The sequence below is a fragment of the Delphinus delphis genome, chromosome 10 (genome assembly GCF_949987515.2).
Source record: "Delphinus delphis chromosome 10, mDelDel1.2, whole genome shotgun sequence".
NCBI lineage: Eukaryota > Metazoa > Chordata > Mammalia > Artiodactyla > Delphinidae > Delphinus > Delphinus delphis.
This window is the reverse complement of record NC_082692.2, coordinates 63145445-63171344: the sequence shown is the minus strand read 5'-3', so window position 1 is coordinate 63171344 and position 25900 is coordinate 63145445. Positions and strand designations below refer to the sequence as shown.

The 25900-nt window shown below is 58.8% G+C and overlaps 1 protein-coding gene across 4 annotated transcripts; it reads left to right on the top strand.

The window, feature by feature from the left end:
- Positions 1-2082: 2082 nt before the first annotated feature.
- Positions 2083-24281, top strand: ALS2CL (ALS2 C-terminal like). Of its 4 annotated transcripts, none has more exons than XM_060022345.1 (27): positions 2083-2137; positions 6004-6129; positions 6898-7096; positions 7428-7493; positions 7942-8107; positions 8615-8746; positions 9452-9571; positions 11015-11073; positions 11217-11283; positions 11705-11901; positions 12990-13055; positions 13488-13586; positions 13677-13838; positions 14576-14687; positions 15788-15865; positions 16719-16849; positions 18047-18220; positions 18375-18471; positions 18637-18794; positions 19384-19452; positions 20374-20547; positions 21764-21806; positions 22405-22434; positions 22634-22695; positions 22802-22951; positions 23241-23337; positions 23756-24281. In XM_060022345.1, exons 2-27 carry the CDS (start codon positions 6027-6029, stop codon positions 23813-23815), a joined length of 2871 nt encoding a protein of 956 aa, XP_059878328.1. In that variant the 5' UTR covers positions 2083-2137; positions 6004-6026; the 3' UTR covers positions 23816-24281. The 4 variants fall into 4 exon arrangements, with proteins under 4 accessions (XP_059878328.1, XP_059878327.1, XP_069397254.1 ...); XM_060022344.2 differs by lacking the exon at positions 2083-2137 and adding an exon at positions 2797-3205; XM_069541153.1 differs by lacking the exon at positions 2083-2137 and adding an exon at positions 2800-2909.
- Positions 24282-25900: the final 1619 nt, after the last annotated feature.

Below are 25900 nucleotides of genomic sequence, written 5' to 3'. Positions count from 1 at the left end.
CAGCCTGGGCTGGGGTTGGGGGCTGGCTGGCCTAGGCCTGTGACACAGTGGCTGGGGCCTGTTGGGAGCTGGCAGTCTCTGACCTTGTTGGCCTCGGGCCTGGCCCAGAATAGCTCTGGGGCTGAGCTGGGCCTGGGTGAGACCTGTGTGTTCATCAGCATGTGTTTATGTCCCAGGGCACTCAAGTACGTGGGAATACACATGCACTCTGCACTGGCCTCTGCATGCCTGGGTCTCTCAGTGCGCACTCCATGGAGCAGTGTGAGTCTGCACACATGCACGTGTACAGAGCTGCCACCCAAGTTATGCACTATGGAGGCCCTGCCAGTGGGTTCAACAGCAGATGGGTCCGTGTGACACAGGTAAGTGTACACACCACCATATTCCTGTGACTGTGGAGTCATGTATGTGTGCAGGGAGTGTAGGAGAGGTGCAGGTGGGTGTGTGCACATCTGTGGTGGGGTTGGGTAAGGGCCCTGGGCTGTACTGCAGGGGGTCAAGGGCAGGTGGACCAAGTGGAGGCTGTCTTTGGGGCACTACCGGGCACTACAAATTACCAACAACGCTGGGAGAGAGGCTGGGCAGGTCATGCCCCATTTATCAGGTGTAAAACGGCTTGGCAATGGCTGTGACGCTAGCCAGTGAGTGGGGAATGAGTGAGGGAAGACCAGCCCTCAGCCTTCCAATTCCCCTAGATGTGGCTGAACAGGAAATCTAGGCTCTGGGGAGGAAGTCAACAAGGCGCTTCTCTTCCTGCTTGAGCCCAGGCAGCACTGCCTTCCCTCAGCTACAGGTACAGATAAGGAAACTGAGGCCCAGAGAGGGGGAAGGGCTGGCCCAGAGACACCCAGCACAAGATTAGATCCCTCCTGCTCAGGGCCTGGCCTGCCTGCCCTGTTTGTTGCCAAGTGGTGGGAGCATACGCTCCTGGATCACCTTGCTCTCTCCACCTGTGGCTATGGCCACTCTTCAGCCCTTGGCCCTTCCTCCCAAGGCCCAGAGACCTCTTGTCTGCCCACCGCAATGTGCCAGGCCACTCACAAAACCGCCAAGACCCTGCTCATCTGTGAAGGAATGCTTGCAACCCGCCATGTACTCCACTGGGGATCTCTCTTCAGCCTGGCAGGATGGGGCATGCCTCCCACCAGCTCAGACTTGAGTAGAGCATTGGTGGGCCATCCTTTCTGCATTTCCACTGCCTGTCTATGGATGGGGCCTTTCGGCCTCAGTGTTGTCAGCCGTGAAAGGGGCAGTGACGTGGGTCATTCCCTGGAATCCGCGTGCCTCAGTAAGTGAATGGAGAACCGGAGGCAGGCAGCAGACTCCTTTGTTACAGGCTTGAACCGTGGGCCCTCCCCCTGCCGGGAGGTCCGCTGGAACAAGGCTTCTCCGCCACCTTTGCCAAGGTCGGAGGCCCTGGCGCGCAGACAACCGCTGGCTTCACGCTCTACTGGGCCATGTTGAGACTCAGGAGTGCGGGCAGGGGACTTCCCCAAGGTCACTCAGGAGTGGCCGCTGGCCACGGACACCCTGCCCACCGCGGGTAGCCTCGGTTTACCCTACTCTCGGCCACAGGTTTCATGAACCCACCTGGTGCTCCTCTTGTGCCGGCCCCTGTGACTGGTGCGGGCGGAGGAAGGTTACCGGGCTCTACCTAGGCCTGCAGAGAGTCAGAATGAGGGCGGAAGGGAGGGGAGGGGAGAGGGATTGGAAAAGACCCCGCCGGGACGAGGAAACCAAGACTGCTTCCTAGACACACCCAGGCTCTCCTGGGCGTGAGCAAGAGCGTGTGCGTGTGTGTGTTGGGGGGAGCGAAGGGCGGGTCAAGCTCCCACCTCCTCTCCTCCTTCTCCCAGCCCCCCACCGTGTCCCAGGAGACTTCAGACCCCGGAAGACAGCAGACTGAGACTTCAGGAGAGCCCTAGTGCACGGGGCAGATGGACGCCAAGCCCCGCCTACTTCCAGGCAGGCCCCCGCCCTTGACTCGGAGCGGTACCCGGAGGCGAGGCGGGGACGGGGGGGTGGGGGTGGAGTGGCCTTCGGGGTGGGGCCTGTAGGGGCGGGGCCGACGTGGGGCGGGCGTCCGCGAGAGAGCTACCGCGGCGGCTTTCCCGGCATGGGACCCCGCGCCGCACAGGTAAGGGAGGGCTGGAGGTCTCGCGTCTGGGGTAGAGCCCTTCTGCTCCCCGCCCCTGCTCGCTCCAGGTGGGACTTTAGTCTCCGCGTCCCCTCGGGCCGCCGCGCGCCGCCCCTCCACGACTCCTCGGTCCCTGGCAGCACTCACACCCGGGCCGTCCGAGTTTGTCCGAAGGTCCCTCCCTCCCAGCGGGGTTCAGCTTCGTCTTCCCTGCCCCTTGGTCACCCTGTCACCACGGGACAGCCTCCCTGGGCCCGTGCCTGACATGAGGGCAGACAAACACGTGGGCAGTGCCCAGGGGCTTGGCCTGGGCTGTGGGGTGACCCCGCGGGGCCTCAGCCAGCCTGAGAGACTGCCAGGAGGAGGTGACGCCGGCTAGTATTGCTTGCAGTGAGAAGGCATGGGCAAATGCCTGGTGGTGGGAAGTGGATCCCATGTTTGGGAAATTCCAGTGACTACTTAGGAAGAGGAAGGAAAGCTGTGAAAAAAGCGACCAGAGAGATTGGGAAGGTGGGGGGTGGGGTCTAGGACAAGAAGCCTAGAGCCACGGAAGGGCAGAGGAAGGGTGCCGGGGTAGGGTGGGGGGAGAGGCCCAGGTGGAGGCTGGGACCCGTCAGCTGTGACAGTTCAGCGCCCCCTCCCTTGGGCAGCCCCTCCCTCCTCTGCCTACCACTGAGTTTGCTGGATGATCAAAGGGGTTCCAAGGCAGCCCAGGAAAAAGCCTCCACAGCAAGCAGCACTTCCTTGCCTGTCCAGACCAGGAAATAACAGAGTGAGTACCATGACAGGGTGTGGCCCAGGGGCCTGAAGGGCCAGGCCTTGGAGGAGGCAAGGGAGAGAGGGACCCAGCGTGGACAGAGGCCTAGAATGCAAGAGAGAGAAAGAGAGAGAGCGCGAGAGAGAGCACGTGAGAGAGAGAGCAGGTCTGGCGGCTGGTTAGATTGCCACGGGGACTGGCAGCTGACTCACCTGGACACGCCAAGACTAGCCAGTCTGTCCTCACCCCGCCCCATGGTGAACATGAAGCCTGCCTGGGAAGCCTAGGTACTTGCTGTGGCAGCCTTTCAGGTGAGCTTGGTGGGACTGGGAGCCAGAGGCCTGGGTCTGAGCCCTGTACACGCTCTACAGTTAGTGTTTCTGGGCCCTCCCATGCCCTTCTGGGCCTCAGTTTCCCCATATGTACATCATGTGCAGTCTACTACTAAGGAACCTTCGAGCTGGATGGAGTGAGAGCGTGAGGAAGCCATGCGCTTAACCAGAGAGGAGTGGGTTGGAGGTGGGACTGGGGTTTGAAAGGGGAGACTCCTGCCGGGTCCCTGTGGTGTTAGGTTCAGCACCTCTTCCTCCTCCCTCGCCAGTATACACACTCAGGCGCACTCACGCCTGGCCTGGCCCCTGCCCTCACACTCTCCTCACTGCCTGCGGGATGAAGCCCCAGAACTCCCTAGCCTGGGAGCGGAGGCTCTCGGGGCCAACCAGACCAGATGTCTAGCCTCAACTGCAGTCTTCTCCCCACCCGCCGTCTCACCAGCCATGTTTAACCTCTGGCCTTTCCTCTGGGCAGTGTGACTCGGTTTCCTAGGGTTAGAGATCCTTTTGGGGCCACAGACCTGGCCAGTCTGTGTTGCCAGTGTTGCCAGTTTGTGTCGGTAAGACTCATCGTCAGGGGCCCCAGGCTGCACTGAGAGATAAGGGAGACTGAAGAGCAGGTCCCCATACCCAGAGGAGCTCCCCTCCACCGGTTTATGCTTTCTCGGGAGGACTAAAATAGTTTGAAAAGCTGTGATTTAGTCAGACCTTCATTTCACAGAGGAGGTGATTGAAGCCCAGAGAAGAGCAGGGATCTGGATAAGCTGGGGCATGGCCAGGGCCGAATAGCTGGGCAGAGGTCAGAAGGGGGTCCTGTGGGAGCTACTGAGGTGTGAGCCATGGGTCCAGGGTAGGGGAGCTTCTGCCAGCCCCATGGGGGCAAGGGGAGGAAGCCTAAGGGGGAGAGGAGTGCCCTGGGTGTGGCATTGGTTGGGGTGGGCCCCAGGTAAGTGTCGGGGATCTGATGTGCAAGGCCTCCCAACAGTGAGTTATCTGCTGCAGGTCCCCAGCTCACCCTGATCTGGTTCCTAGTCTGTACCTCCCATCCTGGCTGCACCCTCCCCCCTCCACCTTTAGCTGGTGTCCTCACCTCTCAGCTCAGACCCCGACAGACTGCCAGCTGAGGGTGGAAAGGTCACTTCCCAAAGGGTCTTTCCATTCCACCAGTTTCTGGAGATATGGGTGAGGGTCAGATGGGCCCAGGCCGCACTTGCTGTACCCCTGACTCCTTGGCTGTGTTGTCCTGGTATTCTGAGCTGACTTGGAGCAACCCTACCCCAGTCCTCCACAGGGGGCTGGGGCTGCTGCAGGGGGCCAGCAGAAAGAGAAGCCTGCAGTTGGGTGTCCAGCCATTTCTCCTTCCTGCTTCTCCCTCCCAAGGCCTCGCCCTCCTGAAGCAACAACAGCAGGAAAGGTGGGGCAGGAATGTCCTGGGCCTGGGCCCTTGGCCAGAGATCTGAGGCACTCATCTCACTCTGCCCCAGAGCCAATTCTCTGGGAATTGTAGGCTCTGTCAGGAGCCTGGAATGCCCTTTGGTGTCTTTGGGGTTGGGTGGGGAGGGATGAGACCCCTTCTCATTTGATCCTTTGGGTCTGTCTGTATCTCCTCATATTATGTCTACAGCCCCACCGAGGTCAACCAACTCAGAGCCTCAGAGTGTCAGAGTCGGAGAGAGGCCGAGTCTGAGGGTCTGGGGTTAAAAGACTCTCTAATTCTCAACCCTGAGACGTACAGTCACGTAATCTGGGCAGATGACCTCCTTTGCCAGGTCTGGTAGGAGAGGGCTGTGTCTGGTTGGAGGATGCAGCCTGGCTATGGGGATGGGTTCGAACCCAGGCCCCTTGCTCCCCCTCCCTCCAGTCAGGAGGCTGCGTTCTCAGGTGATCCTGCTTTCTTGGAGGGTCCCGCTCTCCAGGGAAGGAGGTCCAAAGACCTGCCCACCCCCATGGCCCCCACCTCTGGAGTAGAACCCGTCCTGCAGCTTGCAGGGGGGCATGAAGTGTCTGGCTCCTGCCCACACTCACCTCACCCTCTCATGGCTTGGTATCATCTCCTCTGAAACTGTCACCAAGTCCATGTCCCCAAGTCTGACTTTGAATCCCATCACTCCCCCACTCTGAGGCCCTCCATGGCTTCTCTGTTAGCCACTTAGGGAGCTCTTGGTGGGCCACCTGCAGAGCCTGGGCCTTCATGCCCATGAGCCTTTGCTCTCATGGTTCCCCCACCTGCATGCCTTGTCCTCCTCTCTGCCTCTTTATTTCTTGCCCATCCTTCATGGCTCCAGCAGGATATTTCCCACTTCTCCCAGACCCCTCCTACATAGCCCTATTGGGTGACAGGGAGTCCTGAGCCATGGCCTTGAGATAAAGGCTGTGCTCCTCCGAGAGTATGTCCTTGTTTCCAGAGAGTCAGTGGAGAGAGGACTAGGTTGGAGCACTACTAGATGTTACTCTGAGCTCTTGGGAGCCATGGTGGGTGTTTGAGCAGAGGAATGAGCAGGCCAGAGGGCTTAAGGAGCATCTGCCTTTTGGGTAAAAAATAGATGCTTCCCTTGGCAGTTCTGAGTCCTCTTTCCCACTCCTTCAGGCTCCCCTCAGCTGGGCCCAAGTGGAGCATGAGCAGGGGTCACTGGCCAGTTCAGAAACTCCCCTTTGGGGTGACATGGGCTCCATGCTCAGTTCTGAGGTAGGGTGGTCATGGGCCTTTTGGGCATATAGCCTGAGAGGGCACCCTGCTCCCATGGCTGCTATTCGCTCTAATCTTGCTTGGTTCTCAGGCCCTGAGTCTGGCACCCTGGCCATGTGCAGCCCTGAGGAGGCAGCCCTGCTGCGGCTGGAGGAGGTCTTCTCAGCCACACTCGCACGCATCAACAGCTTTGTCCTCCAGCCCCTTCTGGAGGCCGGTGAGTTGAGGGGAGGGTGGGGGATGCAGGAACCGTCCTAGGGACAGGAGTCCTCCCTGTTGGACCTTCTGAGCTACAGCTTTCTCAGCTGCAAATGGGAGCGGTGACGTTTGGTGTGGGTGTCTTTGGATGGATCCAGGGCCCTCACCCCCAGTTGCTGGCTGCTTCCTTCTCAAAGGGACCCCAGGGAACCAGGCTGTGAACCCCATTCTAGCCCAGACCTTCTGTGAACGGAGACGATGTTCCATCCCTCCCAGGGCACAGGCCTGGATTCTCTGCCTGAATTCTCATCTTGCTTTCACCCAGGGCATGACTGGAAGGCAGGATGCCCGGTTTACAAAATGACCTTGGGCAGGTGCCTTCCTCTTGGGGGCTCTGTTGGTGCATCTGTGAATGGCAGGAGACTACAGGACCCTATGGGCTTCACATTCTGGACCTGAGGAAGCTCTGAAGCTCAGGGGGGATTCTTGTACTTGGTGGCCCTAGGTCATCAGTGCTGTCCCTGTTTAGTGAGGAGGTGGACACGTGCCCCTGTTGAATCCACAAGGGTGCTGCCCACTGCTGTAGCCTGCCCATCCCTTGCTGAGCTCAAGGGGGCACATGGGCTTCCAGTTCTGTCCCAAGGACCCCAGGGATGTGAGACCCTAGCTGCAGCTCCAGGGCTAGGGGTGCTGCTGCCCCTCCGGTGACCACCCAGGGCCTCTGCGTGCTCCCTGGAAGGTGGAGCGGCCCTGTTCCCCTCACAGTGTGCTTGTGCTCCTGCCCCAGCTCCAGAGCCCTCAGATCCCTGGGGCAGAGAGTGCCTACAGCTCCTGCAGCAGCTGCACAGGAGCTCCCAGCAGCTGTGGGAGGTGACGGAGGAAAGCCTGCACTCACTGCAGGAGAGGCTGCGCCACCCGGACTCCATCAGTCTGGAATCCCTGCTGCTGCTGCACAGCGCTGACCGTGTCTTGCAAGTCCACCTGGAGTAAGATAGCCGAAGCGGGGCTGGGGCCGGCACTGGGACTCACGTGGGTCAGGGCTTTGGCAAAGGTTTGGGTTCAGCCCTGGGTTTGGATGTTAGCCTGGTGACAGGCTCAGGCACCCCAGATCTGAGCCTGGTGGCCTCCCAGGGAAAAGAGACTTTGAGTTAGAATTGTCTAGTTGGGTCAGTTAAGACTCAAGGTCACCAGTGCCCAGAGCCAGGCCCTCAGGGCTGCAGACACTCAGTGGGTGGGATCTGGGGACACCAGAAGGGCAGGGGCTTGGGTCTGGAGCTGAGCGTTGGGCTTGCTGGGTGTCCCCTGTGCTACCTACAGGTACATCGAGTCCTACACAAGCTGTGTGGCAGTGCAGGCCTTTCAGAAGGCAGTAAAGAGGAGGAGGTGAGCATGGAATACTGCAGTGGGCCTCTGAGTTGGGGGTGTCTGGGAGGGAGGGCTTGGGGAAGCCACGTCCCCAGAGCAGTGAGTGTCACGGCCCGGGACTCATCCTGAGCAATCCTGGCTCTAGCAATTGCATGCTGCTCCACACTGAAGAGAGGGAGGGAAGCCTAGTGAGGCTGTGAGCAGAATCCATATACCAACTCACGGGAGTGACCCTGGGGTGGGGGAGCATTCCTAATTGCTACTCAGGGTGGGCTTTCATCTCTGGGATACTGCTACCGAATCTCCAACAGGGTCACTCAGCCACTGTTTTTCTGATGGGAGAGAGGTTTGGGGTCTGGGACTGTCCTGGGATCTGAGAGATTAGCCAGGGCAAGGGGGCAATGGTGGCAGGTGTGGGAACAGAGGAGGGGAGAGTGAAGGGGTGTGCGGCCCTCCCTCCGCTCAGCGAGTACTGGCAGGGCCAGCGGAAGGCGCTGCAGCAGTTCCTGTCGGGCATGAGCTCAGAGGGCTCGGTGGGCACCGCGCTGGTCCAGGCTCTCCGCCAGCCACTCACCCATCATGTGCAGCAGTGCGTGCTCCTCCTGCTGAGCCTCAGGGACACTGTCGGGGAGGTAGGTAGCAGGGGTGATGGGGAGTAGGGGGTAATTGCTGGTTGTCAGGCCTGTCTCCCGTGGGGAAGCTGAGGGATGGAGAAACAGGCCTCTGGCTCAGGCAACCTGCCTCCTCGGGAACCCTGGTTTGAGAAGGACCTGGCCATGCCTTGGGGACATGGTCTTGCTCTGGGGGGGTTGAAGGGATATGTCCTTGCCCTGGGGTATCTGAGGTACATGGCCCTGCCCTGGTGGAGCCAGCAGAGACCCAGAGAACAAATGTAGAATCATGTACTGGGTGTGAGGACACATGGCCCAGCCCCAGCTGGGGGAGTCATCGAATGGTCCTAAATCCCCTGGAAGCATCCTCCTACTGCCAGAGGAGGGGCCGGCAGGGAGAAAAGGGAAAACTTAGACTTAGACCCAGACCTCCTGACTGGCTGGGGCCAGGCCAGGGCTGGGGCAGTCATCACAGGGTGGGAGAGGATTCTGATAATACCCCACCCCGGCTGCTCTGTCCCCCTACAGAGTCACCCCACCCGGGAGCTGTTGGTGCATGCAGCCACCGTCTTTGGGAACTTGCAGTCCTTCATGAGGCAGGAGCTGGAGCAGGCCATGGCCACGCAGGCCCTCTGGCACACTCTGAGCAGCCGGCTGCGGGTGAGTTCGAGGCCTGAGGGGCAGTGAGGGAAGGGGTTGCCATCCGGCAGGGGCCCGTTGGGTAGCTTGAGCTGCCTGCTGCCTGCTCCATGCCTCAGCTTCCCCACCTGGGTCGGGGGGCAGTGGCTAAAGCAGGTGTCTGTGACGTTCCCCTGTCCAGCCATCCTCACCCATTTGCTGAGCACCTCCTGGGCTGGGATGTGAGCTTCTGGCTCTGGGGAAGCGTGGTCAGCAGAATCGACCCTGTCTCCTGGGATGTCACTGAATGATTGCACCCCCGAGTCACTGCCCGTATTGCCGCTGCAGGAGGGAAAGTCCCCTGTGCTCTCACAGGACGTGACAGGCTTGGGGCCCAGTGCAGCAGAGAATTAGGAGGACAAGTGAAGGGGACAGGAATTGCCAGAGAGAGGCAGGGATTGTAGAACCCTGGGTGAAAGTTGATGGGGGCTTGACTGGGGCCGTGGCCTGAGATGGGTTGGAGGAGGACAAAGTAAGGCTTCAAGAGAAGTTGTGCTGTCCTTCTGGGTATAGCCAGGAATGAACCCCCCCACCTTGGAGCCCCAGTGCCCATCGCTGACCTGGGAGCCTCCAGGAGATGCTCAGAGTGTTGGGGGAGGTGCCTGGGGCAGAGGCGGGCCGTGGAGTGGCCAGCAGCATCCAGGACAGAGGTCCCTGAGCCTTGCACCTCCCTCCTCGCCTCACCAGGATGTGCTCTGTACCCCCGCTCACCGACTCTTGCAAGACAGCCAGGACATACCTGTGACGGTCACCCCGCTGAGGGCAGAGCGTGTGCTGCTCTTTGATGATGCCCTTGTCCTGCTACAGGTAGGGTGGGGCTGGCCAGAGGTCGTGGGGTCACAGTGGGGGTCTGAGGGCTGGTTGAAAAAAGGAGTAGGAAAGAGACATGTGGCTGGGAGCAAGAACTTGGGCCTGGGGAGGTGATGGGGGCAGAAAGGCAGAGTGCTAGGGTGGGGGCAGCAGGTGGAGCCATCCCTGAAGGAGTGTGGGCTATGGAGCAGGGCTCTTCCAGTCTCAACTCTCCACAGCTGGTATCCCTGTTAAATGTCTTCCCCTCAGTTTCCTTACCTGTAAAGTGGGACACTTGTCAGTTTGTGCTTCAGCAGATGGCAGACAACTCCTAGTTGTCTTCCTCCAACAGGAGAGGAACCTCAGACAACGGTCATAAGTGGCCCGTAGTGGCTGAGGAGGGCTGCGTGAACCATTCAGGGCACATGCAAGGCTTCTAGAGAGGAGTTCCATGTAGCAGCAGTGCCCGGGCTCTCGGCATTACAGAAGTCAGGAGGGAGCCGGTACTAGGGTTTGGGATTTGTTATGTGGCCCATAACCTTGGCTGTGCCTAGTTCCCCCTGAACTTATATTGCCGCTGTGATAGCCAGAGCACTGCCTTCTGTATCCCCCTAGAGTGTCAGCCTGGAGCTCCCCTGCAGATAGGGAGGCTGAGGCCTAGAAGGGATGCTACTTGCCCATCCAAACCTGTGTCTCCTGAAGCCTGGTTTTGGGGTTTTGATTCAGTTTGAGTTTCCCTCCACTCCCAATTTCACCCTCTGTGCTCCAGGTATGCTGACGAGATACTGTCACTAAAAGGTGCTGAGCCCTTTCCCACCTCTGGACCTTGGCACGTCCTGTTGTCTGTGCTGGACCCTCTCTTGTCCTGGCCCGTGTCTGGCACACTCCTCCTCCCCCTCAGGCCTGGGCCTGGTGCCGCTTCCACCTGTGTCTGTTGCCAGGTGAAAGGTCACTCCGCAAAAGCTTCCAGAGGAAGGGAGGTTTGGTCTATCTCTCAGAGCAGGGATGACATTCCAAGTAGAAGGAAGAGCACATGCAAAGGTTCAGGCTGAGGAGAATTTGTGGCAAACTGGAGGAGGCCCAGGCAGTGGAGGGGAGTGGTCTGTGTGGTCTCAGGGGTCAGGCTCAGCCGTAGGGACCTTAGAGAGGTTTCCAGCAGGGGCTAACAAGATCCATGCTGCATTTCCAGAAGACCACTCTGGGGGCCCTGATGGAGCAGAATGTCGGGGGTGCGGGAGGCTTGTCCTGGGTTTCTGGCCAGGCCCTCGGGTGGGAAGGGAGGTGGAGGACCTGCCCTGGAGATGGGGAGCCGGCAGGGGTGGTGTGGGACTCAGTGCTGGGCGTGCCGCACTGAGCATGCTGGGGACACCCAGCGGTGTGCCAGCGAGCTGCTGCTTGGGAGCAAGGCCAGACCAGAGAATAGGTGAGCGTCTTGCCCACCTGTGCCCCCTTCTCTTCCAGGGCCACAGTGTCCACACCTTTGATCTGAAGCTGGTGTGGGTGGAACCTGGGCAGGACGGGTGAGCACCCCCATCCAGTGACACCCCAGGCCTTCCCTCCCTCTACCCCGTGTAACCTGCCCACGCCGGGGCTCTGACTTGGGCCCTCCCTCGGCACCCTCCTGGACAGAGCGGGAGCCCACTCATTGGCTCCATCTGTCTAGGTGCATGTTTCACCTCCTCACGCCTGAGGAAGAGTTCTCCTTGTGCTCCAAGGACCCACAGGGCCGGGTGAGTGTGGGCGGACTGTGAGTCCGGGGAGTGGGGTCAGGGGAGTGAGGGAAGGCGACAGGAGGGTAAGGGGAGGCTCGTTGGGAATGTCAAGCCCCTGGAGTCACGGTCAGAGTGAGTCAGGGGGTCAGCCTGGGCTCAGGCATCAGAATGCCGAAGAGAACACGTGTTTTTCTCTGTGAAGCCAGGGTTGGGGCCTGTTCGAAGGTTCTGTTTGGCCTCTCTGGGCAGGCCCGAAGCTGCAAACAAGTATTCAGGTCTGAGTGAGGCCCCAGGGAGCAGCACGGGAGCCATTGGAGGTCCCTGCAAGTGATAAGAGTGGGTGTGGGTAGGGTGATACCTGATGCCGCCCCAGGAGGCTTCCTAGAGGGGCTGCCTCCAGCAACAGTGGCCTGTCCTGTGTTTCCCTGTCCCCCCGCAGGTGGCCTGGCAGCGGAAGGTCACCCAGGCTGTGTGCCAGACCTTGCGTGGGAAGAAGGACTTCCCGGTGCTGGGGGCGGGCCTGGAGCCTTCTGAACCCCCCACCTGCCGCTGTGGAGCATACACCTTCCGTGCGGAGGGCCGCTTCAGCCAGGCCACCTATGAGGGCGACTGGTACGGTGGCAGGCCCCATGGCAAGTGAGTGACCGAGGAGGCTCTGGGCCAAGCAAGGCAGGGATCCTCCTGGGAGTCCGAGGGGCAGACAGGACCCGTATGGACCTAATTGCCTCGGGGCATGAACCAAAGGCTGTTACCCGCCTGTGGTGAAATCTGTTTGTCCCCCACAGTCTCTCTTAAGTCCTCTTGGACAGGACCTGGCCCACTGTAGGTTTGTGCCAGATACAGTCTTGATGGCAGTGAGGCTACCGAGCGTGGGGCAGTCATCAGGAAGCTGACCTGCAGGGCCCACGGTCACCATTCTGTTCTCAGGCGGGTGGAAGAAAACTCTCATGTCTACATAGCATTGTCTGGTGGTGGTAGAAATGTTTTGCAGACATTCTGTCTTCATCAGTCCTTACAAGAATGCTCTGGGGGAGTGTTATCACCCCCTTTAGGTGATAGGTGCAGAAGCTGAGGCCCAGAGACTGGCATGACTTTCCCCAGGCCTCAGGGCAGGTTCTAGGGTGAACCTGGCCTCAGTTGCAGGTTGACACGACCCCACAGGCAGATAGGCTTTTGAAGAACATGGCCCCAACTTGTGCTACAGCTGGCGAAACCAAGGCCCAGAAAGCAGAAAGGACTCGCCAAGGTTACGCTTGCAAGCATTCCACTCGTTTCTGATACCCTGCCTGCTTCCAGAAAGGGCTTGAGGAAGCTTGTGAACAAAAACACAGAAAAAGCAATGCTGTGTCAGAAGAGGAGACAAGGACGGTAGAAACCCCACTAACTAGCACTTGGCTTGAGCTTGAAGGTTAGCTCTGAGCTTCCTGTTGGTCAAGGGAAAAAGGCAACCTGGATGCTTCCAGATCTCTCCCTGCTGGGTGTGGAGCACACTCTGTGAGGCTGCTGGGGCCATTGTGCCAGGAGTAGAGAAGGGCTGAGAGCCCATGTGGGGTCATAAAGCTCGGAGAAGAAGACCGAGTTGGGGCAGAGAGTCCAGTCCAAGGGGGATCGAGGCCTCGGAGAGAGTCTGCGGCGGAGGTTGGCTGGGGGTCTTGTGTGTGTTGAAGGTCTGGTGGGTCTGATGCCCATGGACCTGATGCCCGTGGACCTCGACTGTGTTACAGGGGAACCCTGAAGTGGCCAGACGGGCGGAATCACGTGGGGGATTTCTGCCAGGGCCTGGAGCACGGGTAAGGCTGGGGCTGACACAGGACTGTGTGGTGGGCAGGCAGGGAGTGGTTTCCACCCCTCTCCACTGTCACCAGCTGGGCCCCATCCTACACTCCCAAACCTCAAGCAGAAACTTGGAAGCCATGTGGTCCAGCTCCACTCATTGTCCTAAAGGGGAAACTAGGCCTGAGGAGGGGGGCAGGTCATGGAGGGAGTGGTCCAGGGCCAGAAGGCCCTCCCAGAGTGCATGGGGGTTGGGGTGGAGATGAGGTGTCCTGAGGGGCCCTTGGGAACAAGATGGGGCTCAGCACCTCTCAGATTCTCCCTATCGTCTGAGAAGGCCCCTTGGAAGAGCAGGGACACTCCTGGGCATGGAGGGGGTGTGACAGGTGTCTTGGGCCAGGGCTGTGGCCCCAGTGCTGACTTCCCTCCCTGCCCACCCACACTGACAGCTTTGGCATCCGCCTGGTGCCCCAGGCCTCCGAGGATAAGTTTGACTGTTACAAGTGCCACTGGCGGGAAGGCAGCATGTGCGGCTATGGCATCTGTGAGTAAGTGACCCTTGGCCTGATGGTAGGACAGGCTCGTGGGACAGGCTCGTCCTCTGGGAGGCAGGGCCAGCCATTGGTGACCCTCCGCAGGTACAGCACCAGCGAGGTGTACAAGGGCTACTTTCAGGAAGGCCTGCGACATGGATTTGGGGTCCTTGAGAGCACCCCGCAGACCCCTCAGCCCTGCAGGTACACGGGCCACTGGGAGAGGGGCCAGAGGAGTGGCTATGGCGTCCAGGACGACGGCGACAGGCGAGTGCTCTGCAGCCCCGCACCAGGATTGAGGGGCAGAGGGGCCTCACAGGCCAAATGCCTCAGGGCCCGGGTTCCCTGTCGTCACTGGGTCCGTTCTGTCTGTCCCCCAGAGTCTCTCTGAAGCCCCTCACTTTCTTTCCATTCCCTCGGTTGTTGCTGAGGCTCAGGATGAGGGACCCCGACCTTGACTGCAGGAGCCCCCCCAACTCTGGCCCCTCCCTGCGCTTTCAGAGAGGAGTTTCTGGCCCCCTGATCTGGTCCTATCAAAGGATCACAGCCCTTCCAGGCTCTCTGGGCTGAGACAGAGCCCAGTGTCCTTGGCCTGACATTTGAGGCCTTGCCTGCTCCTCTGACCTCATGCCTGCCATGCCACCTGTGTACCCCCTAGCCTTTTAGACCACTGAACGCCCCCACGTATCTATCGTACACTCCTGCCTCAATGGCTTTGCATATGTTAAATGGCACCCTTACTTACTCCATCTGTCCTTCCTGCCACCTCTTCCGGGAAGCCTGCCAGGATGCCTTCCCCCAGGCAGGCTCCCTTCCTCCTCCACCCTCGTTCCTCCTGCAGGTCCTCACCTCACCTGCCCTATGTCTGACTTGAGTGGATTCAGGCCATGTCATTGCTCCTTATCTGACCCCTGCCCCCACCCCAGTCCCATGCCAGCAGAACACACAGAAGGTGCATGGGAACAATTCTGATCCAACTCTGGCCCTACTCTCTCCTCCCCCAGGGGTGAGCGCTATATTGGCATGTGGCAGGCTGACCAGCGCCATGGCCCAGGGGTCGTGGTCACCCAGGCGGGTGTCTGCTACCAGGGGACCTTCCAGGCAGACAAGATGGTGGTGAGTGCAGTGACCCACGTGTGTCCTGAGCTACCCTTTCCCTGCTCTGGGGGCTCCAAAGCTGAACTGAGACTGGTCAGGGGTGGATGGAGCAGGAAGCGGGGTTCCGACGTGCTGGAGGGAGCCAGAACCTGGGCAGGAATCCAGTTCTGCCACCTACCTACCCTGGCCTTGGCCAAGTCCCTGCCCCTCCCAGCCTCAGTTTTCCCATCAGCAGCTCAGGTGAACTACTTATCGTAACGACTCACTAAAATAGCAACAATGAAGTGCATAGTAATGAGGATGCCAGCAGCCTCTACCACCCATGTTTATAGACCCCTAACTGGGTGTCTAGCTCTGGGCTAAGCCTCCCAACATGACCTCATGGGATCCTCCCAGTAGCCCTGGGGTCATGTTATTGTCCCTAGTGTAAAAGTGACAAACGTGAGGCTCAGAGAGGTCAGAGAACCTGCCCACTGTCGCATTCTGTTGAGTGCAGGTCTCCCGTGCCCGGCATAGCCCTCACCTTCTGCCTCACCCACACCCTGCCAGGTGCTTGGCACATAGTGCGGCTCTGGCCTGATGGCTGTTACTGATATTGTGGCTTGTTTGTTTATCTATCCTTTGTCCTGGAAAGGATTGAAGGAGGAAGAAAAGGTAAGAATAGGCACATAAGATAGATTCAGAAATAAATAGAACACGAATTGTATCCCATTTGCTTCTGAGCTTCCTGGCAGCCAATGCAGCACAGGAGCCTGATCAGCTCCACGGTCCCCGGGGTCAGTGACAGGGAAGTGGGGATGGTTCAGGAAAAGCCCAGTACTTCCTGAGCTGTAGGTGGGAAGGAAGGGTCCCCCAGGAGGCTTCTTGAGAGAGGCTGCTGGAGGGGAGGAGCCAGGTCCCAGGATGTCGGTCAAGGTAACCCAGGGTCGAGGTCCATGGGCCTTGTGCTCAGTGCTCAGAAGGCCAGGGGCTGGCATCCCACCTAGGCACAGTCCTGGGAGGTATGGCAGGGCTCAGGACCCTTCTGCCCATGGGTCACTGCCCACCTCCCCTCCCCACCGCCAGTCTTCTGGCCCTTCCTAACCCACTGCTCCTACCCTCCCCGCTTCCTTCCCTAGGGCCCAGGGATCCTTCTCTCTGAAGATGACTCCTTGTATGAGGGCACCTTCGCCAGGGACCTGACCTTCGTGGGGAAGGTGAGAGCCACAGAGACCTTACTCCACTCCCTGCTGAGACCTTGGCTGGGGCCTGTAATCTCCCTGCTTGGATTTAGGGCTGAGGGTAGGTGGAGCAGGTAAGGGAGGGCCTCTCCCATCTCCACTACATCTAGGGGGTGGATACAGTGACGATTCCCTGCTGCGGAGGTGTGATTTGATCGGGTGTGAGTCAAGAGGGGATAGGTAGGCTTGCCTTGGGTGCAGAGGGTGCTGGTGGTCTCCTGGCTGTGTCTCCTCCTGGCCCCCAAGAGAGGGATCCACCCCCTCCACCACCACCATCAGTGCCTTGGGCAGGTGCCCCTGGAGGCATCGTCCTTCAGTATGTTTCTGCCTGAGCTGACCTCGCAGAAGGTATCCCTGCTGTATCCCTGCTGGGGCCTTTGGAAATGTGGGGGCTATTTGACTGGGGGGTACTATGGCATCTAGTGGATGGAGACTAGGAATGCTGTGAATGGAACAGTCGCATGCAGCAAGGAATTGCCCCTCCTCAAGGCCGGTAATGCCTCATGTCCTCCCGAGGCCTCTGCCTACTTCTGGACCCAGTGGTGGTCCTCCCCACTCTGACCTGTGAGTCCCTTCTCTGTCTCCCTCGCCGTTTCCTGCCTCAGAGATGAGCCCCTTGGTGGTGGACACAGGCAGGGGCTCCTGCAGGGGTGGAGGATTATGAGCCCCTTGGGGTGGGGCAGATTGAATGGATGGTGGGAAGGCCATCCATCAGTTTCTAGCCTCTGTGACCTGGGATGGACAGGCGTGAGGCCTGTCATGATGGGATGGAAGGGCAGCTGGACAGACAGATGGACAGACATCCCTGCATCTGTCTCCCGGCTTCCAGGGCAAGGTCACCTTCCCTAATGGCTTCACCCTGGAGGGCTCTTTTGGCAGTGGGGCAGGGAGAGGACTGCATACCCAGGGTGTGCTGGACACAGCTGCCCTCCCTCCAGATCCAGGCAGTACCCGCAAGAGGTGAGAGACTGACTGTCTGGCCTGTGTATTCTGAAGCCTTTCTGGGGGGGGGTGTCTGTGTGTGTCTGTTTCTACCCTAAAGACTCAGGTCTCATTAGAACGGCTTTTCTGTACCTCCTCTTAGCTCTTTGGAGAGTTCAGAGAGCTCAGGTCACATAGCCCTTGTCAGAGACTCTTGGAATTAAGGGCTATGTGGCGGTAACTCCACATGCCACAAAACCGGAGAAAAATACTATGTGTAGGCTTTGCTTAGACCCTGCTTTTATTCTAGGAAGGGTACAAGACAGTGTATGAAACAAAACAAGCAAGAATAAGGTAGAAAATTAAAGTGTGAGTTGAGCTTACAAGAAAGGGAGGTGCAGATAGGCCTTATAATCAAGCATTAGCCTGGCTCTGAGTTCCCTGGCAGCCAGGGTAAAGAAGGAAACTTACTAAGTGGAATCACTGTCCCTATCCTGGGGTATTTGAGAAGAGGATGGACTTCTTCCCTATGGGGACAGAGTTCTTCCTTGGAAAACCGTTGTTCAAGTGGTGACTCTTACTATGTCTGTTGAGGTGAGGGTGGTGGTTCTAATGGTGCCAGCCAGCATTTCACATGTTGTTTACTTGACACATTGTCCCTGCGTGTTTCTTTTCCCTGACAGCAGGAGCTAGAAGTGGATGGCAAACCCTAGGGGTGTGAGCCCGGGTCGGGTGCAGGTGTAGGAAAATCTATGAGCGTGACATGGGAGAGCAGTGCTCCATTAGACACTGCACCAGACACACACACGGCCAGACCCCTAAGCCTATTGGCTGAGACAGGATCAAGCTCAGGAAGGACCCAGGTGTGGTAGGAGGGAGAGCGGGGTCCCGTGGCGGGGGCATCCTGGGATTTGGGCCCTGGTCTCTCTTAGGCCAAGACCCCACTCTCTGGACTTGGCCTTCAGCTCTCCAGCTCTTTCTGTTTCTTTTCCAGTGCTCTGTGTGCCCCTGTCTCTTTTCTCTACCGTGGAGTAGATTCTCTCTGACCCTTCTCTGCCTCCCGTTTCTCCTCCTGGAGCCTTGGAGGTCAGGCCGCTCTGCATCCCCCACTCCACCCACCCCACCTGGGCCCTGACTCTGGGCCAGGCTGGATATCCCCACCTCTCCAAGGGCTGATCAGGGTCCTGCCCAGCATGGCTCCATCCCTATCCATGTCCCCCACTGCCTCCATCGCAGGCAGCTGGGCCTGGGCGTCTTCCCCGTGGAGAGCCGCTGGCAGGGCGTCTATGGCCCCTTCCAGGACTTTGTTCAAGCCGGCTGCCCTGGAGACCTGCAGGAGGCCCTGCTGGGCTTCCACGTGCAGAGCTCAAGGGAGCTGCGCAAGTCCCAGGAGTACCTGTGCTGCGAGAGGTGAGGCCCAGGCATGCGTGGGCGTGTGTACCCATAGGGCATCCAGAGCTCAGTGTTGGGGTCGTGGGGCTCTGAGTGGGCCAGGGGAGGAAGGCTTCCCAGAGAGGGCAGGCCTGGGCGTGGGTGAGAGACGTGTGTGTGTGTGGTGCCCCAGGACCCACCCCGAGGACCACGCAGGCAGAATGGAGGACATCCTGGAGGAGCTGCTGCAGCACCGGGCGCCCGAGGCCCTGCAGCAGTGCCTCAGGAAGGTAAGGGCTCCAGGGGAGGGTGCTGACCAGAGGGGACAGGCCTGCCTGTGGGCCCTTGCTGAGAGTGCCTCGGTGCTCCCATTGAAGAAGTGGGGTCCTGCGTGGGCATGCTGTGCTCCAGCCCACGGTGCTGAGTATCTCTTTGTTGCCTTTGCACCTGCCCAGGCCCTGAGCAACTCTCTGCATCCCCTGGGAAAGCTGCTCCGGACTCTGATGCTGACCTTCCAGGCCACATACTCAGGCATTGGGGCCAACAAGCACCTGCAGGGGCTGGCACAGGAGGAGGTGAAGCAGCACGCCCAGGAACTCTGGGCCGCCTACAGGTGAGCTTGGTGGTACATGGGGACAACCACTGCACTGTGACCCCAGAGCGGGGTGTGGGGGAAGCTCTGCCCTTTCCAAGCATCAGCTCTGCCTGGTGCCCTGGGTAGGAAGGGTGCCTTTGCCTTGGGTCTGGATTGAGAAAGAAACAGAGGGTGGGTTGGTTAATATGCAGCTGGTGAGCATAGGGGTTAGAGGGTGGGGAGGTGGTAGCAAGCCCTGACTGCAGCCAGAGTCCAAGCCCCAGCCAGGCCCCGGGCTAGCCCTGACCCCAGGAGAACTCTAACCCCACTGCAAACGGAGCCTGACCTGGGCTCAGACACCATCTCCCGTCCTGTCCCGGCTGAGCTGTGACCTCGTCAAACGCTATAAACTGAAACCTTAGATGCTGCAGTTAGTGCTGTGGTAGGGTTCCAGGACACTCAGGCAGACATCCCGTACTCCCAACCTCCTTGCTGCTGGGGTTTGGGCCACTGGGCTCTGCAGTCCTCAGGCTCCATGGTTCTGGGGGTGGAGCCCACCTGCCTGGCCTTTGGTGACTCCCATCCTGTGGGAGATGGCAGCCACGCTGCCCCTCCCTTTGGTTTGCAGGGGTCTGCTGCAGGTTGCCTTACAGTGCAAGGGCCAGGTCCCAGAGGAAGATCAAGATGCAGAGACAAGGTGACTGCCCCCATTAGGTCTGTGGGGTTCTCTGCCCTGGTGCAAGCAGCCAGGCTCGGGTCCTGGGAGTCCGTATACCTTTGCTTCTGGGTCCTCCTTCGGGGGAAAAGGGTATTTCTTGGGAAGTGTTAGGGGTTCATGCTATTGACCAAATATTGCTCATTCACCATTCAAGAATCAGAATGATCCATGACCTCTCTTCCTTGAGCAACCTGGGGAGGGGCCCTGCCACAGTGCATCAAGTGCGTCTTTGTTCTAAACATGTTATCCCACCCTCATCTCTTGGGTGTATGGCGGGTGAGCACTGCCTCAGGCACCTCCTTTTCCCTGTGCACAGATGTGGAAACTGAGGCCTGGCAGGGGCTGAGCCTGAAGTCACACAGAGCAGGAATTAAGTGGGTCATTAAATCTGTCTCCCCAGTCCCCCGAGACCAAACCTTACAATTTGCCTTCAGATTCCAGGCCCAGAGATCCTGATCAGAGAGGTCTTTCTGTTACTGCATTGCAGGAGGCATGGGAAATGGGGTTAGACATTAGGGAGAACTTCCCCCTGAGTCCTAGGAAGCACAGAAAACTAGGAGGCAGAACTGGACTAGCTTGGAACGGCTGCTGAGAGCTTTGCTGCAGGTCACTCATCTATCAAGGCCCTGGTTTTGCTTTCAATTAAATGGGGATCAAAATTCTGCCTCAGCTGCCATATTGGTTCTCAAAGTCAAGTGAGAGTGTGAGGTAGTCACAGATGACAATTGGTTGTGAAATGACTGAGAACAGGCTGGGAAGGGTTTTCTCCAGGATGGAGGAGGCTGGAGGCAGGAACACTGTGGTGGGACGAGGAGTTCTGTGGACTCTTTGAGGGGCAGCCCAAGTAGATCCCCAAGCCCACCCTGCTGACCCTGACCTGTCCTGGTGGCTCTCACTCAGGGACCTGCAGGTGCACAGATTGATGCTACCCCTTGTCCTGCCCAGCTTCTACTCGGAGCTCTTCACTCTCTACCTGCTTCTTCATGAGAGGGAGGACAGCCTCTACAGCCAGGGCATTGCCAACCTTAGCCTCTTCCCCGACACCAAGCTGCTTGAGTTCCTGGATGTACAGAAGTAAGCGTCCCTACCATGCCACGATTGCCAGAGTTCTTGTGTAGCAGAGGGTACAAACCCAAATTGTCTTCAGCAAAAAAGCGGGGAGGTTAATTGGCTCGTGTATCCATGAAGTTCTAAGGTGTGGCTAGATTCAGGTGTGGCTGGATCGGGGTGTCCAGTTGCATGATAAAGGAAGCAACTTCTCTCATTCTCTGTTGGGCTCTCTGGCTCCCCCGTATGGTGACAAATATGGTACCAGCCACTCGAGGTTTATATTCTCCCAGCTCAGGCCCCACAGGGAGCTGGTGTCTCCTTCCCAGCAGCTCCAGCAGAGCCTCTGAAGTTCCTCCCTGGCTGGGCTGGGGTCTTGAATGTGCCCCTGAATGCTGGCTGTGGCCCAGATTGGCCAGGCTGGCCTCAATATCTACCACTGGGGCTGGGGCAAGGTCGCCTGCTCCCAGCTCTTGGACTGAGAGTGGGAGAGGGGAGATCCTTAAGGGGAAACTGAGGACTGTTCCGGAAGTAGGTCAGAGCCTCCCTTCCGCCCTCAGTCATCAAAATGTTCTTTCTCCTTCATGCCCCTTTGATCCATTGATACTACCAGTGTTGAGGGCATGAACGCACTCTCTCCTCCCACACCTGGTTTCCTTTGTCTCAAGGTGATGGCGCTTCCCATTCCCCTTCCTGCCGAAAAACCTTGTGTCCCCTTCCGATGTGGTGAATGTTTCCTGTATCTGACCAGGCACCAGCCCAGAGACCTGGTTGTCCATGGCTTTTCAAGAGTCCCTCCTCCCCACCCCTCCTGCTGCCTCAGTGCCGCCTCCTCCATGCTGGCCTCCCTGCTCCATTGGCTCTACTTGCCTTGCGTGGCATCCCTACTTCTCGCCAGCCTGGGCCCGCTCACTGAGCCTCTGGAGCAGTCTCTACCACTGAGCTCTCTGGTCTGACCCCCAGGAGGGTCCCCTGGCCTGCAGCACTGCCCCTCTGTCTCCTCATCGTGTTCCAGTCCCACTCGTGTTTTGGGGCTGCATGGAGGGCTGCCCTCTCAGGGAATCCCTCCTGCCCTCCTCTTGCCTGGGCTTCACACAAGCGTTCCCAGATGCCATTGTGCATCCCCTGCCCCTCTCCCCTGCTCAGCCCTCCTGGGGGACATGGAGGTGCAGGGAATTTGCCCTCTGACCTCAGGCCCCGCACCCTGGTCCTGGCAGAGCTTCCCACCTTGCTTTAATTTCAGGCACCTGTGGCCCCTCAAGGACCTCACGCTGACGACCAATCAGGTGAGAGTGTGGGCCCATTACCTGCCCAGGAGAGGGAGGTCTGAGCCTGAGCTGGGCCCCCAGGTTTGCCCAGGCTTCCGAGCAGCTCTCTGCCTCATGGTCACTGGTCAGAGGCTGCATGGGCGGGTGAGGGAGGATATGGCAGGCTTTCTGCACTGTTCTGATTTCCCATGTGGATGAGTGTACAGCCACAGTGACCAGGTTCAAGCTTAGGTTCCACCCTTGTACTGGCTGTACGACCTTGGGTGAGATGCTTGATCTCCGTGCCTCAGTTTTCCCATCTGTGGAAGTAGTCCCTGATGCGTACTAGCACTACCTCCTGTGGTTGTTGTCGGGTGATGTGGGCCAGAACATGAGGGGCGTTGGTTCTCAGTGTGTTTGCTGGATCGGCAGCATCCGTGTTGTCTGGGAGCCTGTTAGAAAAGCAGATTCTTGAACCCATCCCAGACCTACTGAGTCAGAAACTCAGGGAGTGAACTTGGAATTTGTGTTTCAACAAGCCCTGGGACTCAAGAACCATTGACATAGAACTGGGCGGCACCCAGTGACCATTGGCTGTTATGATTCTTATCTTCTTTTTCCATTTTGATCCTCCCAGCCTCCTGGAGACCATTTACCCCACTTTACAGTTGAGTAGACTGAGGCTTACAGTGGATCTGTGACCTTCCCTGGGTCACTTAACCCTCTGGGCAAAGCTGTCCTGAAGCCAGTGATGGGGAAGGGGGTGGGTGGTGAGGGGCTCGGGGGCCAGCCCTGACCCTGGGAAAGAGGAGGTGACGGAGCTGGGGGGCTGCGGCCTCATCTAACCCACTCCCCCAACCACGCAGAGATACTCCCTAGTCAGAGACAAGTGCTTCCTGTCAGCCACGGAATGTCTGCAGAAGATGATGTGAGTCCACACCCCGGGAGGGTGGGTGTGGGTGGCAGGAGTGTTGGGGCCCCTGGTTGGGACTGAACCTGAGGGCCTTGATCTGGAGCCGGCTACCCTCCTGCAGCACCACGGTGGACCCCCGGGAGAAGCTGGAGGTGCTAGAGAGGACATACAGGGAAATTGAGGCCACTGTGTCGCGGATGCTCGGCCAGGAGCACAATCTGCCCATGGACGACCTGCTGCCGCTGCTCATCTACGTGGTGTCGCGTGCCCAGTGAGCCCCAGCTGGGGGTGGGCTGCAGGAGGTTCCCTTCCCACCCTGCCCACCCCCAACCAAGACATACTCCAAAGTCTTTGAACATGGGGGTTTATGGACACAGCCTTTCTTGGTACACATGGGGAAGCTGAGGCCCAGAGAGGCCCACCCAGGGTCCTGTGGGTGCCAAACTCAGAGCAGGGACCAGGTGTCCAGCCACCCAGGCCAGAGCTCCTTCCCTGCTGCTGGAGGCGTGTCCCTGATAGGTCCCCTCTTCCCTCTCGTTGTGGTGGCGGTGGTTCTCCAGAATCCAGCACCTGGGAGCCGAGATCCACCTGATCCGTGATATGATGGCCCCTATCCACACAGGAGGCCTGTATGACTTCTTGCTCACGGCCCTGGAGGTGAGGGACAGAGGCGGTGGGCCAGGCAGAAATGCCCTGGCCACTGGGGCAGACCCCTTTCACCCCAGACACCATCACAGGGATGAGCTCAAATTCACAGCTTCTGTGTGTCTCCATGGGAAGGGTCCTCACAGAGCCACTGCTCTTGCCCTTGTTAAAAGGGGCTGGGTGGGGGGAGGTGGGCACAGTGCATCCCGGCCCTCGGATCCCCAGGGCTGAGTGTGTTCCAGGCTGCATCCCTGAGCACAATAGGAGAGGGAAGGAGCCATTTCCTTGCAGACTGTGGCTGAGGGCTGAGTTGGAGACACAGTGGTCCAGGCCCGGGAGGTGGGTGCACCCCAGTGTCAGGCCCTAGAGCCTGTGCATGTGGCTGAAGCGGGCAGGCCAGCTGGCTTCAGCCTCACCTCTCTCCCGCCAGTCCTGTTACGAGCACATCCAGAAGGAGGACATGAGGCTGCATCGCTTGCCCAGCCGCTAGAACTCCAGGGAGCCGTGGTAGCTCAGCTTCTCCTGGACAAACTGCAGAGCTGAGAGGGGCCGCCATGGAATTCCCGTGGAGTGAGCGTGGCCCACTCTGGCCCTTGTGGCCCACAGGACAGAAGGCAGGATGAGCCCTGGAGGTGGCTCTTGGGGGAGATGAGCATTTAATTTCTCGCAGGGAGATGCTGCTGCTGTCCTGACTGGGAGGAGGGTGAGGGTGATGGGTGTGGCCCCAGAGCTGGTGGTTTCCCCTCCCCCTGCCCCCTGCCACTCTCTGGGCCAGCCTTGGATGACCTTCTTGACCAGCAGCAGCTCATGGACTGGGGGCAAGGAGCTCCTGGCCTCTCCTTACCTCATCCTTGCCTCCAAGTTATTGAGCCTCTCTGGGCCTCAGTGTTGCCATCTGTAAAATGGTGGACTACATGATCTGTAAAGGGCCTTCCAGTCATCTTGCTGACTTCTGGCGTCCTTCCGTAAGTCTGACTTTGGTCTGTTGGGCTGTAACTGAAGTTCTTATGTCTCGGGTGGTGTCATTCCATTTCTCCTCTCCTGGTCAGAGGCTCCAAGCTGCTAGTGACAGCTCCGTTTATTGGGCTTTTTTCCCATGAGTTGTCTCCTGTGGACCTGCCTTCTTCCTGACTGCCCCAGGGCAGAGCTGGCCTCTCAGGGCTGCAAGGCAGGAACAGCTCCACCTCCGCCCTGACCTGCTGGGTGGCCTCTGGCAAGGCCCTTCCCCTTGCTGGGTATGCAATTGAGAGCGTGGGCTTGGGGGTCTCTGAACTACAGTCCGCATATCATGGCCATGCTGGAGCAGGCTGGGGGCAGGGGAGGAAACACACCTTGCTTGCCTCACTGCCAGCAGGTGCCAAGGGAATTACACACCTATGACCTCTGTGGGCCTGCGTGCAGGAGGGACAACGGAGGCACAAGGTTGGCCTATGCCCTGACTGATAAGCACCTCTGGCTCAGGACCCCAACAGGAGTTGGGGAGGGAGGCATTGGGAGCTCCTTTGCCTTTGGGAGGGGAGGACTTTATTTAAATAGTGGTTCTAATGTGGAACCAAAAAACACAGAACTGGGTCTTGGGGCAGCTTCATCCCTGCCAGGCCTCAGTTTCTCCTCCCCACATGGAGGAGTTTGGGGCAGGTGGCCTGCAGGGGCTCCCCCTGCCCTAACAGGAGATGTGTGACGGTAGGCAGGGTGACTGTGTTCTGAAGTGGTCCAAGGGCAAAGCATGGGGAGAGGGTGGGTTTATGCAGGGGCGTAGCCCTGGAGGACAAGCTGGGCCTAGCTGCCAGGCCCATGCCTTGGACTATAAGAAAATTGGGTCATACATCTTGGCTCTGGGTGTGCCTTCCATAAAAAAACCCTGAGGGAGGCTCCAAGAAAGCCTGGGCCCAAGGCCGAATCCCCAAGGATTTAGCAGGGGGCAATCCAAGGACCCTCAGAGATACTGTGGGGCATTGAGTGGAGAGACTCAGCTGCCTCCATGCACTGCCGCCTCCAGAGGAAGGGGCGGGGGTGAGCTTTCCCTGGCTGTTCCGCCAAATGTGGCAGCTTGAATGGAGAAAGGTCCTGGGCTCTGGTTTTGCCAGACACTCCTGTGGTGTCCCAGCAGAGTCCCTGGAAGAGGGTTGAACTGAGGAAAGGTAAGGATATCCAGGCTGCCGTGGGCATGCACCTCACCCAGGACTATGGCAACTCTCCAACAGTTGTCAGGTAGTTCTTGTCCCTTGACAAGTGACAACAGCCTTGCCCAAGGGCAGCCCTGAGTTAGTGCTATGCCGCAGCCTCACTCCAGAGAGCACCGCACACTCCCCGGCTCCATCAGGATCAGTGCACGCTCACCGCAGTGCAGATTCACCAGGACCTTTCACCCATCCTCTTGCTGGGCCTCCCCAACACCTACTGAACTGGGGCCCCTGGACAGGGCTTCAGGAGATTCCCGGGGCAGCTCGGGCTGTTGTGTCAGACCCTTTCAGCACAACCATAAAGCCAGCAGGGGCCTTCGAATTAGACAGCGAATTGACAGCTGAGGTCAGTTCTTCATTTACAGAAGAGATACCTGGAGCCAGGTAACCCC